Source organism: Manis pentadactyla, chromosome 15, assembly GCF_030020395.1.
Source record: "Manis pentadactyla isolate mManPen7 chromosome 15, mManPen7.hap1, whole genome shotgun sequence".
Lineage (NCBI taxonomy): Eukaryota > Metazoa > Chordata > Mammalia > Pholidota > Manidae > Manis > Manis pentadactyla.
This window is the reverse complement of record NC_080033.1, coordinates 55,860,095-55,879,990: the sequence shown is the minus strand read 5'-3', so window position 1 is coordinate 55,879,990 and position 19,896 is coordinate 55,860,095. Positions and strand designations below refer to the sequence as shown.

The window sequence follows — 19,896 nt, the reverse complement described above, 5'->3', positions numbered from 1 at the left end:
ACAACAAATACAACTATTCCTAAAAGAGAGACCAGTGGATACAGTACTATAGCCAGACCACATCCACACCTGAGAGAACCCAGTGCCTCACGAAGGGGCTAAGGTACAAGCTGCAGCCTGGTGGGACCCGAGCACTCCCCCATCCCAGCTCCCTTCAGAAATGGGTACATTTCTGGGAGGAAAGGAGTCAGAGTGGGGAGGGAGTGGAAGCCCAGGACTGCTAAACACCCAGCTCTAGTAATCCGCACTGGGAGCGCAGACACACATTGAATGGTGTGCTGGATATTAGAGAAACAGAAAAGCAAAATCTGCGAGTGGGTCCCTGGAACAAAAGAAAAGTGAGTGCTTTTTGAAAGTCTTAAAGGGACAGTGACCCCACAGCTGGACAGAAGTGTCCCAGCACACTCAACCCAGCAGGCTGGGAATTCTGAGGAACTTCAGGTGCCCCAGCCCCCTGGGTGGCAACGCACCCCTGAAGACCCGCATGGCAATAGGCAGCCTGCTGGTTGTTCCCCAGCCGGCGTGGCCCCAACACAGCAGCCAAGCAGCCGGAGAGCGGCCGTGCCCACAGCAGCCGCCCAGAATCTCCTCCCAGCGCACAGCTGTCCAGGCCAGACCCAGAGGCTGCCACCGGTGCACAGCTGCCTGGTGCAGGCAGAGGAAACCAGGGCAAGGGGCAAAGGGGCACTGTTCTCACAGGAGAGCACACCCGGCATGCCTGCCACTCCCCGCAGGGCTCTGGGCTACCCTGGTGGCAACCCCACCCACAGCATCTTAGGGGATTAATCAGAGGCTGCTCCAGGTGGGCAGGTAACCAGCACAGGCAGCGGAGAAGGGCAACGCAACAAACAAGAAGGAAAGCACTTTGTTCTCCCAGCTGACACACGCACTACCTGCCTACAGCTACCTCTATCACCATGAAAAGGCAGAAGAATTTGGTCCAGTCCAGAATTACCCAGACAGCCCCCAAGAGAGGGCCTGGGGAGATAAATTTAACCAATGTTCCTGAAAAAGAATTCAAAATAAAGGTCATAACCATGCCAATGGATCTTCAGAGAAATAGGCAAGAGCTAAAGGATCAAGTTGGGAGGAAGAATACAGACAAAAAACAATCTCTGGAAGGACTTAAGAGCAGACTGGATGAGGTGCAAGACGCCGTTAATGGAACAGAAATCAGAGAACAGGAACACAGAGAACCTGAAGCAGAGAGAGATAAAAGGATCTCCAGGAATGAAAGAGTATTAAGAGAACTGTGTGACCAATCCAAACAGAACAATATTCACATTATAGGAATACCAGAAGAATAAGAAGAGAGAAAAAGGGATAGAAAGTGTATTTGAAGAAATAATTGCTGAAAACTTCCCCAAACTGGGGGAAGAAATATTCTCTCAGACCATGGAAGCCCACAGAACTCCCAACAGAAGGGACCCAAGGAGGACAACACCAAGATATATAATAATTAAAATGGCCAAGATCAAAGACAAGCACAGAGTATTAAAGGCAGTCAGAGAGAGGAAAAAGGTCACCTACAAAGGAAAACCCATCAGGCTGTCATCAGACTTCTCAACAGAAACCTTACAGGCCAGAAGAGAATGGCATGATATATGTAATGCAATGAAACAGAAGGGCCTTGAACCAAGAATACTGTATCCAGCACGACTATCATTCAAATATGAAGGAGGGATTAAACAATTCCCAGACAAACACAAGTTGAAGGAACTGTACAGGATATTTTACAGGAACTGCTCTAGATGGAAGCACTCCTAAGGCTAAATAGATGTCAACAGAGAAAACAAAATCACAACAAAGAAAGCAGACTAACCACAAAATAAAGGCATAAAATAAAATCAACTACTCACAAAAGCAGTCAAAGGAAACACAAAAGAGTACAGAATAAAACACCTAAGATATAAAGAATGGAGGAGGAGTAATAAGAAGGGAGAGAAATAAAGAATCATCAGACGGTGTCTATAATAGCTTGATAAGAGAGTTAAGTCAAGTTAAGAAGCTACCCTTGAATCTTTGTAACCACGAATCTAAAGCCTGCAATGGCAATAAGTACATATCTTTCAATAATCAATAATCACCTAAATGTAAATGGACTGAATGCACCAATCAAAAGACACAGAGTAATAGAATGGATAAAAAAGCAAGACCCAACTATATGCTGCTTACAAGAGACACACCAAAAACCCAAAGACATACACAGACTAAAAGTCAAGGAATGGAAAAAGATATTTCATGCAAACAACAGGCAGAAAAAAGCAGGTGTTGCAGTACTAGTATCAGACAAATTAGACTTCAAAACAAAGAAAGTAACAAGAGATAAAGAAGGACATTACATAATGATAAAGGGGTCAGTCCAACAAGAGGATATAACCATTATAAATATATATGCACCCAATACAGGAGCACCAACATATGTGAAACAAATACTAACAGAATTAAAGGAGAAAATAGAATGTAGTGCATTCATTCTAGGAGACTTCAACACACCACTCACTCCAAAGGACAGACCCACCAGACAGAAAATAAGTAAGGACACAGAGGCACTGAACAACACACTAGAACAGATGGACCTAATAGACATCTGCAGAACTCTACACCCAAAAGCAACAGGATATACATTCTTCTCAAGTGCACATGGAACATTTTCCAGAATAGACCACATACTAGGCCACAAAAAGAGCCTCAGTAAATTCCAAAAGATTGAAATTCTACCAACCAAACTCTCAGACCACAAAGGCAAAAAACTATAAATAAATTGTACAAAGAAAACAAAAAGGCTCACAAACACATGGAGGCTTAACAACATGCTCCTAAATAATCAATGGATCAACCACCAAATTAAAATAGAGATCAAGCAATATATGGAGACAAATGACAATGACAGCATAAAGCCCCAACTTCTGGGGGATGCAGTGAAAGCAGTCTTAAGAGGAAAGTATATAGCAATCCAGGCATATTTAAAGAAAGAAGAACAATCTGAAATGAATAGTCTAAAGTCACAAATATTGAAACTGGAAAAAGAACAAATGAGGCCCAAAGTCAGCAGAAGGAGGGACATAATAAAGATCAGAAAATAAATAAATAAAATTGAGAAGAATAAAACAATAGAAAAAATCAATGAAACCAAGAGCTGGTTCTTTGAAAAAAATAAATAAAATAGGTAAGGTCCTAGCCAGACTTATTAAGAGAAAAAGAGAATCTGCACACATCAGAATCAGAAACGAGAAAGGAAAAATCACGATGGACCCCACAAAAATACAAAGAATTATTAGAGAATACTATGAGAATCTATATGCTAACAAGCTGGAAAACCTAGAAGAAATGGACAACTTCCTAGAAAAATACAACCTTCCAAGACTGACCAAGGAAGAAACAGAAAATCAAAACAGACCAATTACCAGCAAAGAAATTGAATCGGTAATCAAAAAACTACCCAAGAATAAAACTCCTGGACCAGATGGATCCACTGCTGAATTTTATCAGACATACAGAGAACACATAATACCCATTCTCCTTAAAGTTTTCCAAAAAATAGAGGAGGAGGGAATACTTCCAAACTCATTCTATGAAGCCAACATCACCCTAATATCAAAACCAGGCAAAGACCCCACCAAAAAAGAAAACTACAGACCAATATCCCTGATGAACATAGATGCAAAAATACTCAACAAAATATTAGCAAACCGAATTCAAAAATACATCAAGAGGATCATACACCATGATCAAGTGGGATTCATCCCAGGGATGCAAGGATGGTACAACATTCGAAAATCCATCAACATCATCCACCACATCAACAAAAAGAAGGACAAAAACCACATGATCATCTCCATAGATACTGAAAAGGCATCTGACAAAATTCAACATCCATTCATAATAAAAACTCTCAACAAAATGGGTATAGAGAGCAAGTACCTCAACATAATAAAGGCCATATATGATAAACCCACAGCTAACATCATACTTATTAGCGAGTAGCTGGAAGCTTTTCCTCTAAGATCAGGAACAGGACAGGGATGCCCACTATCCCCACTGTTATTCATCATAGTACTAGAGGTCCTGGCCACCACAATTAAACAAAACAAAGAAATACAAGGCATCCAGATTTGCAAGGAAGAAGTCAAACTGTCACTATTTGCAGATGACATGATATTGTACATAAAAAATCCTAAAGACTCTACTCCAAAACTATTAGAGCTAATATCTGAATTCAGCAAAGTTGCAGGATACAAAATTAACACACAGAAATCTGTTCCTTTCCTATACACTAATGATGAACTAGCAGAAAGAGAAATCAGGAAAACAATTCCATTCACAATTGCATCAAAAAGAATAAAATACCTAGGAATAAACCTAACCAAGGAAGTGAAGAACCTATTCCCTGAAAACTACAAGACACTCTTAAGAGAAATTAGAGGACACTAACAAATGGAAACTCATCCGAAGCTCTTGGCTAGGAAGAATTAATATTGTTAAAACGGCCATCCTGCCTAAAGCAATCTACAGATTCAATGCAATGCCTCTCAAAATACCAACAGCATTCTTCAATGAACTGGAACAAATAGTTTTAAAATTCATATGGAACCACAAAACGCCCCAAATAGCCAAAGCAATCCTGAGAAGGAAGAATAAAACAGGGGGGATCTCGCTATCCAACTTCAAGCTCTACTACAAAGCCACAGTAATCAAGACAATTTGGTATTGGCACAAGAACAGAGCCACAGACCAGTGGAACAGAATAGAGACTCCAGACATTAACCCAAACATATATGGTCAATTAATATATGATAAAGGAGCCATGGACATACAATGGGGAAATGACAGTCTCTTCAACAGATGGTGCTGGCAAAACTGGACAGCTACATGCAAGAGAATGAAACTGGATCACTGTCTAACCCCATACACAAAAGTAAATTTGAAATGGATCAAAGACCTGAATGTAAGTCATAAAACCATAAAACTCTTAGGAAAAAACATAGGCAAAAATCTCTTGGACATAAACATGAGCAACTTCTTCATGAACATATCTCCCCGGGCAAGGGAAACAAAAGCAAAAATGAACAAGTGGGACTACATCAAACTGAAAAGCTTCTGTAGAGCAAAGGACATCACCAATAGAACAAAAAGGCATCCTACAGTATGGGAGAATATATTCATAAATGACAGATCCGATAAAGACTTGACATCCAAAATATATAAAGAGCTCACGCACCTCAACAAATAAAAAGCAAATAATCCAATCAAAAAATGGGCAGAGGAGCTGAACAGACAGTTCTCCGAAGAAGAAATTCAAATGCCAACAGACACATGAAAAGATGCTCCACATCACCAGTCATCAGAAAAATGCAAATTAAAACCACAATGAGATATCACCTCACACAAGTAAGGATGGCCACCATCCAAAAGACAAACAACAACAAATGTTGGCGAGGATGTGGAGAAAGGGGAACCCTCCTACACTGGTGATGGGAATGTAAAGTAGTTCAACCATTGTGGAAAGCAGTATGGAGGTTCCTCAAAAAACTAAAAACAGAAATACCGTTTGACCCAGGAATTCCACTCCTAGGAATTTACCCTAAGAATGCAGCAGCCCAGTTTGAAAAAGACATATGCACCCCTGTTTATTGCAGCACTATTTACAATAGCCAAGAAATGGAAGCAATCTAAGTGTCCATCAGTAGATGAATGGATAAAGAAGATGTGGTACATATACGCAATGGAATATTATTCAGACATAGGAAGAAAACAAATCCTACCATTTGGAACAACATGGATGGAGCTAGAGGGTATGATGCTCAGTGACATAAGCCAGGTAGAGAAAGACAAGTAAATGATTGCACTCATCTGTGAAGTATTAAGAACAAAGCAAAAACTGAAGGAACAAAACAGCAGCAGACTCATAGAACCCAAGAATGGACTAACAGTTACCAAAGGGAAAGGGCTGGGGAGGAGGGGTGGGAAGGGACAGATAAGGGAGGGGAAAAAAGAAAGGGGGCATTATGATTACCATGTATAATGTTGGGGGGGGGGGCACAGGGAGGGCTGTACAACACAGAGAAGACAAGTAGTGATTCTACAACATCTTACTACGCTGATGGACAGTGACTGTAATGGGGTATGTGGGGGGAACTTCATGATGGGGGGAGTCTAGTAAACATAATGTTCCTCATGTAATTGTAGATTAATGATACCAAAATAAAAAAAAAGTATAAAAAAAAAGAGAACATTCAAGAGTAATGCGGAGAAAAAGAAGTTTCCTTTCCACCCTTAGTCTCCTATTTCTGTGAACTCTTTCAAGGATTTCCTCATACACATACACCACACATATACACTCATAAATATATATTCTTATTTTCAGTAACACTGTCGTTCACATACCACACAATGTTCTGCCCCATTTTTTCTTTTACGTAATGATGCACCCTGGAGACTGTTCCCCATCAAGGCATAGAAGGTTGCCTCACCCTCTCATGGATGTAGGATAAGGACTTAGCCAGTCCCTTCCTGGTGGCTTCTAGGATGTTCCAGTCTTTTCTATTAAATCAGGGCTGCAGTCAGCATCCTGCCACACACGCCATTCTACACATATGCAAATATTCAGAGCCCAAACATCTAGAGGCGGTGTCACCCTCCGTGGTGACAGATTGGGCCTCCTCATCTCCATGGGTGCTCTGATGAGTGTTCTGCTCTTCCCCACAGCTCCGTCAACAGTATACTACCAAACTTTCTGAGCTTTACTTACCAATAAGTGAAAAATGGTACCTCACTGTAATTTAAATGTGCTCTTATTTAAGTGCTCTTATGAGTGAGGCTTAACAGTTTTTAACACTGAAAGAGTAAATCTCTATTTCCATTTCAGTAGTTCACACTGTCTACCCACTTTGTTGAGCTGCAGAAGTTAGATTTTGAGGCTAGAGAAAATAAAACTGGTTGTAGTTCTCTCTTCCAAGCTTGTCTGAGGTCTCCAGGATTAATCAAGGGGCAGGGTGCATGGGACCTAAAAGTGGCTGTGCCAGGACATGGGACAGTGAGCACACCAAAGCTCTCCTATGGCTCAGTGTCCACTGGCACTGACCATGAACCTGGCCTGTGACATCTATCTCATATCTTACTATAGCTAGCCTTGCTTTTTATTGTAATAAACCCTCTTTTTTAACACACTTTCTACTGTCTCTAAATTCTTATAAATCTACCTAATAAACCTGTGATCAAAACTGGATGACAAGTTTCCTGATTTACATGAAATATGCTCGGCTCCTGCCTCTTACCTGGAGCTCCTCTGGGTTTGAGTGTGCCCAGAAGGGGGCCATGGTGCACCTGATCTTCCCCTCAGGGTCCATTTCAATGTCCCACCACGAGAGAACCACCTGAGCTCGTCCAGATGCCAGAGGTTCAAACTTCTTGCTATGGCAGGCTGCTGAGCTACTGACTTGCTTACTGAAGTCCACACTGTGAAAGAACATTCAGGAACTTAAGCAAACTTTTAAAGCTTACACGCTCCATCTTTAAGCTTTTATGGTGACCTTACCAGCCATCAGACTTATCTGCAATGGACTCCTGCCTTCAGAGGGAGGTGACATCAGGTTTCCTTCCCACTCAAAAAGGACTTCCAAAGACCCCTTTCTACCAAATGTCTTAAAGTCTCACCATCCTGGTTGGCTTCCTGGTACCTGAGCATAGGCAGCACATCACTGAGGACAGTGAAGTCACAGGGCGACACCTGGTTCAGCTGAATGTCACAGACGGATGGCGCGCCAGGGCACCTCTCCAGTTCCGCGGGAGGAATGATGACCTGCTCTCCGTGGCTGGTCTGGACACGGATGGGAAACAGCTTATTCCACGACCACATCCTTCTGGATTCCACCAGCTGCGCATAGATGGTTGCTCTGTGAGGCACCGCCTCACAATTCTCCTAAGTTTGTATTGAAAAAAAAAAAAAACACAAGAAAACAATAAACCAGGTATGCTGACCGACAGTAATTCCCATCAGTCAAAAGAGGTACATTCCTTAATAAGAGTCCACGTCAGTGACAGCTAACACCTAACCACCATGAGGACAGTTTTTTGGATGGTTCTAGGATAACTCTTTTTGCCCCAATGCCCTTGGGAAAGGAAAAAAAAAAGGAACTAGATTTTAAAAAGAACACACGTTATACCAAAAATGATTTATGTCAGGTAAGTTCCCAGGGACCTGACACTCTTAAATAATTCAAAAATAAACCTTAATTGCCATGCTGATTGACTCCCACACCAGCTTTGAAGGAGTCCAAGCCTCCTGCTCAGCAGTAACTGTGGCACTCAGCTCAGAGCCTCCCTTCAGTGCAGCTCTCCCCAGCACCTCCCTGTTGCACAAGTGCCACCCTCAACTGACCAGACCTCTCGGCCTCACCAGGCACTCCCAAGCCCTCTCCTCACTCAGCTTTGGTTGCGGACCCTCATCCAGTTTCCTTCCTACCTCATTCATCCATCCAACACCCTCTACACATCAGGCGCAAGTGGACAAGCCATAAAAAGGACACTCCCAGCTGCTGCCGCACAGAAATGACAAGTGCAGGGTTTCTCTGCCTCAGCACTAGTGACCTCTTGGGCAAATGATCCTGTCTTATAGGGGCTCCTCTGTGCTTCGCAACACCCCTGGCCTCTACCCACAAGGTGACAGTGGCACCCGCACCTCAGCTGTGACATCAAGAATGTCTCCAGACATGGCTCTGAGTAAGCACTGCTCTCCCCCACTGCCCCTTTCACCGCTGTTTCCCCTGCCATCCTCACAGAGGGGCCTCCCTAGAGACCTGGTCTGGACCACCTTTTTCTCCTTCTCCCTCCCCATAATCTCCCCTGAGGGACTTCACTCCATGTTCCTTTACCAAATCCCATGTATCTAAAGGCCTCTTGTCCTCTCTACTTGGCTGACACTCAGCTCAAACTCTCTTGTCTAAACAGAGCAGATCACCTGCACCCCATCCCCACCTTCCGGGCACTCCTCCTGCACTCCCATTCAACAGGGAGCACCAACTCCCCAGTCCAGTCACCCACACCGCCTTGGCATCACCTCAATGCCTCTCCATCTAAGTAATCACCAAGTCTCTGACTACCTTCCCCTCCCCAAGTCCACCTCTCGGGGCCCATTTCTATGGGCTTAACTGAGGTCCACGTCAACCCCAGCACCTGGATGACTTCACAACCACCTTCTAACCAGTCTTCCTGCCTCTGGTCCTACACCCTAACTGCCCTCCACATGCCTGCCTGGTAAATCTGACATCAATCCCCTGCTTAAAACCATTCTGTGGTGTCCTACTGCCTTCTGGAGCATGGGGCCTTTTTTCTCTGTCTAGCCCTGTCCAGCCCTCCAGTCTCATTTCTAAGCCCCCCTCCCACACTACCCATAATCCAAACAACTTGTAGGGCCTGGGAGCCACTGCACCAACTCATCTTCATGTCTTCGTGCATGCTGATCTCCTCTGCCACAGATCCCCCGTTCTGCCAGGCCAACACCTATCACTCTTTAAGACTGACACAGCTCAAGCTTCATCTTCCTTGACACTCCCTGCTTCCCCCTGCCAGAGTGGGCAGGATCTCACCCCCTAACCACCGTCAGAAAGGACATACCTCTAGCTGTACTGTGAAGACCTGCTCACCTACCTGCCTCCCTAGGAGCTCACTTTCATATTCTTGGTGCCCAAAAAAGGGCTAGCAGAATGAAGGCACTCTGAGATCAATCCTTGGGTCACTTCACCACCACAGGGACTATCTGTCACACATGCCAGCATCCCAGTTCCATGCCCTCCAATAAGGCCAGATGAGGGACAGGGCAATGGAAGCCTTTTTGTCCAGCCACAACTCCCTCAAGCTCAGACCCAAGGTGGGCAGATGGGGGTAGTGATTAGAGTGGACAATAGACACCTGGCTGCCCACCTACCTTCTTAATTATTAGCTAAAATAGAAAAAGACAAAGCAGGCAACATTAACAAAATCATAAATATCCTTCTTCTCTATTTCAGGGATTCATCGAGTTGATGGTTTTCAGGTGGAGAAACAGAAATAATTACTACCAAAGTGACAAGAAAAGCATTTTCCATTTGGGAGACAGACATCTCACAGTGTGGGATCTGCAGGGCAGCCACCGCCATGCGCTGAATGTGTGAGTGATGTGGACTCTGGCCCCATCTGCCCTGGAAGGAGCCCCTTCCTCATGCTGAGGACTCCAAGAACCCCAAAGAGGGCCCCAGGCTGGGACTCTCTGGACAGTGCCCACAGGGGCGGTGCCAGCAGAGGCAGCAGCAGACACTCACACTGTCTCTCTGGCCTTTGCCTCTGAGTTGCCACCTCTAGTTTATGTCCATGAAAAGCAAGACCAACATCTCTGAGACAAGATTTTCAGCATGTCTCTCCATTCTCAAATACTGTCAAAGATTATCACCACCCAAACTCCTTCACCTGGAACAACCTAACACTCAAGGCCCTCCACCACTCCCCAACTGCCCCCCATTTGCTCACAAGCGCCCCAAGCTGGTGCTCTCACTGACCTATCGAACAGGTCCTCTCCCTGGGACACCCCACCCTCTCCTCAGCACCCTTCCAAGCTCCACCCTCTCTAATATGCCCTCATCTTCCTCACCCCTGACCTCTTCTGCCAGTCCTAACCCAAATGTCAGTGGTGCTTCTGTCTGTCTCTTCATTTGGTTCATCTGGTCCTTACCATCAGCGACTAGTACAGGTCTCAGAAGCAAGAAGGCTGTCTTATACTTCTCTCTGGATGCTAGATCATCCTACAACAGATAACACTCAAAGAATATTTGTTGAATTGAAGATAGTTTCTTGCCTTTCAACCCTTTCAACTCTAACCTACCAAGACTTGGCATTCAAAAGACACATTAAGTCACAATGAAGGAGAACCAGAGGCTTACAGAACTGAGGGATGTGCTAGGATTTTTGGAAAGGTACTGAGGGCTCAGGGTACGTAGAGCATGGCTTATCAACAAGAAATGTGTGAGCCAGCTGGGATCACAGCAATATCCCTGAGGGAGGCCCTTGGTCCCTACCTGCACGAGATGCCTGTGTGCGTGCTCATAGGAGGGTAGCGCTCCCTCCCCAATCAGTTCTGTGTCAAACAGCTCTGTGATCAGGATGTTTGCACGGCATGGCATGTCACCATCTGCAAAACACAAGGAAAGAGGGCCAGGAGCAAGCAACAGATTAGAAAAATATATCTACAGCAAATATGTGAAAGATAAAAGTTTAATGGGTCATTAAATTGAAAGCATATACATATGAAGTATTTAGAAGTGTCAACATGTCTGCAATTGACTTTCTAATGATTCAGCAAAAAAAGTATCTTTCTCTATATAGACATGTATAGATGTATACACATACATACACATACACACACACACACATACACACCAATATGCTAACAATTGGTAAGTCTTGGTTAAGAGAATGTGGGTGTTCACTGTATTACTTTCAATTTTTCTCTGTTTAATATTGCAAGGGACTTGAAAAACACTTAAGGAAAAGAATAAATACCCAAAAAGAAAACCAGGCCAAAATACTAATAGAAAATTCAAAACAGAAAATAAATCATTCAGATATATGGAGATTTTTTTCATTCTTATTAGTAATTGGCAAGACACAAACTAATAATCTATTAACTTTTAAGTTACCAAAAATTATTTGAAAAGTAAAAACTGAGAGCTAGTACTTCAAGTATTTCTAGACTGCAGAGAGGGAGAGAAAAAGCACGAGAGAGGCTGGTTAATTCCCCTGACATTCAATGGATGCTACAAGACCCAGGCTCAGAATCCCCAGTTCCTTACACTAAGTCCTGCTTAATTTAGTCTTGCCACCAAACAATCCCCCAAATAACAGTTGTATTAGGATAGTAGGATTATGGAGGGTCTTTTTGTTCACTCTGTTTTCTAAAACTCTGTAATGTAGTGCAATATTACTTCTACAATTATAATTTTTAATGAGCCAAGAGACAAAATAGACTTTGGAGGGGGCTATTCATCATTTAAAATTAACTGTAAACACTCCTAATGGCTCATGAATTACAATTTGACAAAGCCCACTCATCTTCCCTACATAAGACAAGTATCATGGATGAGACAAAAAAGGGGAAGCATTAGAGGTTCAGAGAAGGGTGCAGTGGAGAGCTTGAACCTTGAGGCCTAGAGGCCTGAGCCTGGATCCCACTTTCTAGCCTTGACCCTCAGTGCTGACCATCAGTCACCTCATCTGTAAAACCCAGGTGACGACATCTGCTTCATGCAGTGGTGGTTAGGATAGCCAAGGCAGAAGCTGTCCACTTGCTATGAAATACACTTGTGCTCAACAGCAGGATGACGTGAAAGGAGATGGAGAAGAAACTTGTCCCCTGGCACCGAGACCAGCCTCCCAAGTGGCGCTGCCCATCCTCTCTGATTTGCCAAACTCCAGCTGAAGTGCACTGTCCCAAACTGAACCACCCCCACACATCTGCTTCTCCCTCCAATGCTCCTGCTTCAATAAATGGCACCACCAACAACACAGTCTTGAAAACTGGGCATTGTTTACTAGCTCCAGGAAAGCAGGGACCCTGACTGGTCTGTTTACCACTGTACCCCAGTGCCTAGAACAATGCCTAGCACCCAGTAATAGTCAGCAAACAAGCTGAATTCTTGATTCTTCCCTCTGTCATTCAACATCCAATCAATCACCAACTATCAATTCTTACCAATTCTACCTCCTGAATAATTAAACCAATTATGTAACTTAAAATGATTTACTGCCCAAATGTGTTTCAGACAAATAAAGCTCTATGACCCACTGAATTTCAACATTCTTGAGAGCTTAGTATCCGGGGCATGAGTGCTAGTGCTACAGGGTGCAGAGGGCACAGTAGGAACGTAAGGGGCAGTCACCCCAGGGGCCTCCTAAGTCCTCACCAAATGACTGTATGCATGAATCAAGGCTGTTCCGTGAGTCAGCTGTTATACCTGCCTCCGTGTGTAAGCCTCCCCAGCCTCCCCTGAGGAATGGGCAACCTGGATGCCATTTCTGAAAAGGGCTGAGAATGAACTTTGGAAATACACATTTGGAAACACAATGAAGCCTGCAGAGGAGAACCAAGACTGGGAGATGTCACTGAGGCCTGGGAAAAGAGAGTTTCCAGAAAGACTGTATAGTAGAAGTCCCAAAGCTGCAGTGTTTAGAGAAAAAGCAGAGGGAACACCATCAGCCTTGGCAATGAGGAAGTCACTTGTCAAGATGGGGGAGTAGAAACAAAGTTCCATTTACAAGGGGTTAAGGACCAAGCAAAGTTGACAATTGGCTCCCTAAAGAAATATTACTGAATGTTTTTATGTGCCAGGCCCTTATACAAGTTATGAAATGGAGTAATTAGTAAGACCACACAGTCCATAACCTCAGGGTGCTTCAGCTATATGGAGATAGAGACATTAAACACATAATTACATAACTATTTATTTTTGCACTGATAGGCACTACAGAGCACTGCTATTAAGAAAGCATATGAGGGGCCTGGCTTCACACAGGGAGTGCATGCACAGCACACAGTCTGAAGGATGGCAAAGGGCAGAGTCACGGATGACACGGCAAAGGGCTGCACTGTGGGCTGGTCGCTGTGTGATCAAGAGCCCCACCCATGGCCAGACAGAGTGGCGGGGATCAGACTCTCCTACCCACTGTAATCAACTAGAAAACCAGACAAAACACAGCAAATAAATATTTTCAGATGCTGAATACAAGGCAACACCATTTATTCCCTAAAAAGAGAACAAAGTGACCCCACTACTGCTCTGGCTTTCAGCCAGCAGGTACTTTCCAGACTTCAGTACAGGGAGGGAGATGGCAAGCAGAGCACAGCAGTCTTGCTGAGGTAAGAAGACAACATCCAGAGGTCAGGGGAGTGCAGATGGCTGGGACTTGCAGAGGAGGGAACGAGAGAGGCAGTTACACAGAAAGAGGCTTCAGAAATCTGCACAGTACTCCCCTAGAGTCCCCTGTGAATACATCCACACACACACACAGACACACACACACACAGGTTAAGACTCTAGAAGGCTTGGCAAAGGATGAGTAATTTCATAGCTGTGAGTGGAGTAATTTCCAGAGTTCACAGAGGACTGGGAAACAGTCTAGATTTGATCAGCCAGAACCCAGGCAGGCACTCTCAGGAGAGACTCCAGAAAGGTCTCTGTATACAAGTATGGCTAAAATAGCCTTAGAACAGTGTGGTTCTCAACAAGGGGCCATTTTGCCCCACCCTCAATCCAGGACATTTGACAATGTCTGGGGACATTTTTGATTTGCACAAATGGTGGGAGGAGGGAGATGCTACTGGCTTCTACTGGATAGAGGCCAGGGTAAACACCCTACAATGCACAGGGCAGCTCCCCCCAACAAAGAATTATCAGGTCCAGTATGTCAACAGCACCATGGTTGAGAAACCATGGCTTAAATCTACTCTAACCCTGCTCCAACAAAGCTTAACAACAAACCTGGAAGGATGAAATCGATCTGCAAGTGATCCAGGTACATGCCAGACAAGATTTTTAAAGGAAGACAACAAAATCCAGCACTCAGCAGTGCAAATCCCCAATATACAAAGCATCCAAATACAACTTACTAGGCATGAGAAGAAGTGTGACTCAAAACCAGGATAAAAATTGGTCAATAGAAAAACCCACAAAAGCCAGAGACAGTGTGTGGAAATAGAAAATACAGATGATAAAACAGCTAATATAAATATGTAAACTATTCAAAGGAACACATGAATATATAAGAACAATGGAAGTTATAAAAAACAATCAAAGGGAACTTTTAGAGATGAAAAATACAATTATCAGAAATGGAAAGTTCACTAGATGTACTTGACAGCAGGTTAGACACCACAAAAGATCAGTGAACCTAAAGACCTATCTGAAAAACTACCTATGTCTATCAACAGATGAAGGAACGAACATAGTATGTACAACATGGAGTGCCGCTCAGCAACAGAAGAGAATGAACTTTTGATACACAGAACAACATGGACGAAACTCAAAAGCATTACGCTATGGAAAAGAAAGCAGGTACAAAAAGTACATGCTGTATGATTTCACTTACTCAAAATTCTAGAAAAGGCAAATCTAACCTATTTTGAAGAAAGATCAGTAGGTGTCTAGGGCCAGGGATATGGGTTATTGACTGTAAAGGGTCATGAGGAATATCTGGGCATGATGGTGATATTCTATCAATTGTAGAAGTAGATACACGTACAAGTGTGTTTACATTTGTCAAAACTCATCAAATTTGTACACTTAAAATGGGTTCATTCATCTTTATATAAATTATACCTCAATAATGTTGATTAAAAATGGGATGATTTGTGATTTCCCTTATTTGTGGAGTATAACAATGAAGCATAACTGAAGGAACAAAACAGCAGCAGACTCACAAATTCCAAGAAGGGACTAGCAGTTACCAAAGAGGAGGGGTGGGGGAGGGCGGGTGGGGAGGGAGGGAGAAGTGGATTGTGGAGTATCATGATTAGTGCACACGGTGTGTGTGGGGTCATGGGGAAGACAGTGTAGCACAGAAAAGACAAGTAGGGACTCTGTGGCATCTTATTACATTGATGGACAGTGACTGCAATGCGGTATGGGGGGAGACTCGACAGTAAGGGTGAATGTAGTGACGACATTGTTTTGTGAAACTTTCATAAGAGTGTGTTTCAATGATACCTTAATAAAAAAAATGTTTTTTAATGGGATGATTTGTGCACTCTTTTATATGTATGGTATTATTAAAAAAAAAAGTCACCAAATGGAATCACTTATGCTAAACTCAGTCACCAAACCAAGACTTAAAACCAAGACTTAAAACTGCAGTTTTGATAGAACCCTTTCATCCCCCAAACAAACAGAGAGTAATTGGATCTTCCCTTGTCTCTGCCCCCTTCTGCCTATAAGTCTCCCATTTTATTCAGTTCTTCAGAGCTCCCTTCTATTTACTAGATGAGAAGTTGCCCAATTCAAGAACTGTTGAATAAAGCCAATTTTATCTTTAAATAACTCAGAATTTTTTTAATAGTACATTTTAAAAATAAAAAAAGGGGACACTAATCCCTTTTGTTCAAATTTCAGATTCTCCATAAAATAATGTGAGAAAAACATTAACCTTACGTAGATGGTTCATTCTAAAACACTGCCTTTTTAAAACCTGTGGTGGCGACCATAACCTCACCCACAAGCTACATTTGTGCCCCACTGTGCTCTCTAGATATCAGTGGCATGTGAACTTCCAGAAGTCTGATTCAAACCCCTAGACTATAAAAAATATTCTGAAAACCTGGAAAAATTGTGCAGTATAGGCAAATCTCTCATGTGGGATGCTGGGCAGGGTGTCAGAACTAAGCAAATCTTATCTACAATCTATTCTCTACAGCTATCTGCTATCTACTAACAGTAGGTATCTCTGCTGCCTACTGTCTAGCAGTGAGACTAATTGCACAGTGTTAGTTTCACTTCAGTCTGATAAAACTCAACACTCAGAGAGCTGAGCCACACAAGAACTCCAACTTGCTTAAGGCAAAAGGAGCTTTCATTTTCATTCACTGCTGTTGCGCTCAATTAGCTCTGGTTTATTCATTGCTGTGTGTTAACCAGTAGAGAAAATAGTAGAGAAGCAAAGTGCTTGTTCTCAGATCACTACACAGAAAGGCCTCATTTCTCGGCAATTACCTGGATACACTTATTCCAGGTAACTGGAGTGGTGTATTTGACAACTTATTCTAGGTAACTGGAATAAGCCCTTTCCTCTCTTCCACAAGAGCAAGTAAAGCTTCTGACACAAGGTGTGTCAATCTTACCTGGCCCTATGGTCACCTCAGTGGAATGCTTGTTGATAACCTTAATCTTATCACTGAAGCCATTTTTCTCCACAATCTTTACAGCAGCATCAGCCATAGGCTTGAAAACCTAGAAATCAGAGCCAAAACACACGTAAAAATGAGCAATAAATAACAATCTAAACCCAAGATTAGCAAGATATGCCTTAGTCCTAAGATTTGAAAAGAGGCAGCCATGACAGCATTTCTTCTTGAATAGACCAAAGGTACCTGTGTTACCGTTTGATGGAGATAAATTATTTCTTTGGGCTAATTTGATCTTAATAAACAAGACTGCATTTATGTAACTTAAACACTTACTCTCCAAATGTGTGTCATGAAAATGAATACAATAGGAAGAGATTCCACTGGGTTTAACTTGCAGCTAGGAGTTCCCATAAGCCAGGCAACACCCCTCCCGGTGCTGTCCCAAGGAGGTTGCACTACTTAGTAAAGACAGTAGGTGTCACTGCCACACTAGAGGGAGTCACAAAAGGGACTTGCCTCCCAAAACCATGACCTGGGACAAGACTTGTGCTGTTCTCTCTAGAAGAAAGGGAGACCATTACTGTGTAAAGACATTAAGTGTGAGCAGGTCACCCTCCTGCTCAAAGCTGTCCCACATCTCCAGAGCTGGCAGAACACAGCCTGTATTTACTTCCCCCAGCTTCCCCCAGCCTTACTCCCCTCCTGCCCCATCCCCACACACATGCTCCAGCCACACTGATCTCACTGTGCGCTAGGCAAGCCAGAGCCCTCCCTGCCCTACCTCCACCTGCTACAGCAAACCCTACTGAGACAGGGGCTGTGGGTGTAGTCAGAGTAGGGTGAGGGCCTCTGGAAAAAGCAAGGCAGGATATTTACAGTCAGAGCAATGTAACTACATGCAAGGAAACCCCCTACCAAAACTCTGTTAAACATTAAGCTCTAGAGTCATTCTTCAGTGAGATCAGTTAATATTCCCCAGATAAAGAAGAGTAGAAGAAGCCAAGAGGGCAGTGTGAGTAGGGCAGCGGAAATCTCCTCCCAAAACCATATATATTTTTGAAAATACAACAAATATTACTATGCCTAAAAGAGAGACCAGAAGATACAGTACAACAGCCAGGCTACATCTACATCTGCGAGAACTCAGCACCTCACGAAGGGGGTAAGATACAAGCCGCGACCTGGCAGGACCTGAGCACCCCCCCACCCCAGCTCCCCAGCAGGAAGAAAGGACTCGGAGTGGGGAGGGAGTGGAGGCCCAGGAGTGCTAAATACCCAGTCCTAGTCATCCACACCGGGAGCGCAGACACACAGTGCGTGGTGTGCTGGATATTAGGGAAACGGAACAGTAAAATCTGCAAGCGGGTCCCCGCAGCCGGCACCCCTGGGACAAAAGAAAAGAAAAGCAAGTGCTTTTTGAAAGTCTTAAAGGGACAGGGGCCTCACAGCTGGACGGAAGCATCCCGGCACACTCGGCCCAGCAGCTGAGAATCCTGGGGAACTCCAGGCACCCTAACCCTCTGGGAGGCAGCGCAACTCTGAGGCCCCTCATGGTGATAAACAGCCTCCCATCCATTCCCCTTCCGGTGTGGCCCCACCATAGCAGCAGAGCAGCCTGAGAGTGGCCGTGCCCACAGCAACCTGGGCCAGACTCAGAGGCCCCATCGGCCTGCAGCTGCCCAGAACAAGCCACTAGGGGTTGCCATTCTCGGAGGATAGGAAGGCGACCAGCAAATAAGAAGGGACTTTGTTCTCCTACCTGACACATGTGCCAACTGCCCACAACTACCTCTACCGCCATGAAAAGGCAGAAGAATTTGATCCAGTCCAGAATTACCCAGACAACCCCCAAGAAGGAGCCTGGGGAGATAGATTTAACCAATATTCCTGAAAAAGAGTTCAAAATAAAGGTCATAACCATGCTGATGGAACTGCAGAGAAATGTGCATGAGCTAATGGATAAAGTTGGGAGGGAGAATACAGAAATAAAACAATCTCTGGAAGGACTTAAGAGCAGACTGGATGATGTGCAAGAGGCCATTAATGGAATAGAAATCAGAGAACAGGAACACAGAGAACCTGAAGCAGAGAGAGATAGAAGGAACTCCAGGAATGAAACAATATTAAGAGAACTGTGTGACCAATCCAAATGGAACAATCTCCGCATTATAGGGGTACCAGAAGAAGAAGAGAGAGAAAAAGGGATAGAAAGTGTATTTGAAGAAATAATTGCTGAAAACTTCCCAAAACTGGGGGAGGAAATAGCCTCTCAGACCATGGAAGCCCACAGAACTCCCAACACAAGGAACCCAATGAGGACAATACCAAGACATATAATAATTAAAACGGCCAAGATCACAGACAAGCACAGAGTATTAAAGGCAGCCAGAGAGAGGAAAAAGGTCACCTACAAAGGAAAACCCATCAGGCTATCATCAGACTTCTCAACAGAAACCTTACAGGCCAGAAGAGAATGGCATGATATATTTAATGCAATGAAACAGAAGGGCCTTGACCAAGGATACTGTATCCAGCACGATTATCATTTAAATATGAAGGAGGGATTAAACAATTCCCAGACAAGCAAAAGTTAAAGGAATTTGCCTCCCACAAACCACCTCTACAGGGTATTTTAGAGGGACTGCTCTAGATGGAAGCACTCCTAAGGCTAAATAGATGTCACCAAAGAAAATAAAATCACAGCAAAGAAAGCAGACCAACCAAATACTAACTAAAGGCAAAAAATAAAATCAGCTACTCACAAAAGCTATCAAAGGAAACATAAAAGAGCACAGAATAAAACACCTAACATATAAAGAATGGAGGAGGAGGAATAAGAAGGGAGAGAAACAAAGAATCATCAGACTGTGTTTATAACAGCTCAATAAGTGAGTTAAGTTAGACAGTTAGATAGTAAAGGAGCTAACCTTGAACCTTTGGTAACCACGAATCTAAAGCCTGCAATGGCAGTAAGTACATATCTTTCAATAATCACCCTAAATATAAATGGACTGAATGCACCAATCAAAAGA

At 43.6% G+C, this 19,896-nt stretch overlaps 1 protein-coding gene across 5 annotated transcripts in view; it reads right to left on the bottom strand.

The window, feature by feature from the left end:
- Nucleotides 1-19,896, bottom strand: part of PRMT7 (protein arginine methyltransferase 7) — a 59,026-nt gene that overhangs the window by 13,595 nt on the left and 25,535 nt on the right. For 4 of the 5 annotated variants that reach the window (XM_057492834.1, XM_057492833.1, XM_057492835.1 and 1 more), the window contains 4 exons: nt 16,859-16,967; nt 11,049-11,161; nt 7,680-7,921; nt 7,278-7,458 (listed from right to left, as the gene is read on the bottom strand). In XM_057492834.1, coding sequence (XP_057348817.1) covers nt 7,278-7,458; nt 7,680-7,921; nt 11,049-11,161; nt 16,859-16,967 — 645 coding nt within the window. The remainder of the gene's footprint in view (nt 1-7,277; nt 7,459-7,679; nt 7,922-11,048; nt 11,162-16,858; nt 16,968-19,896) is intronic. The other variant, XM_057492837.1, reaches the window with a different exon arrangement.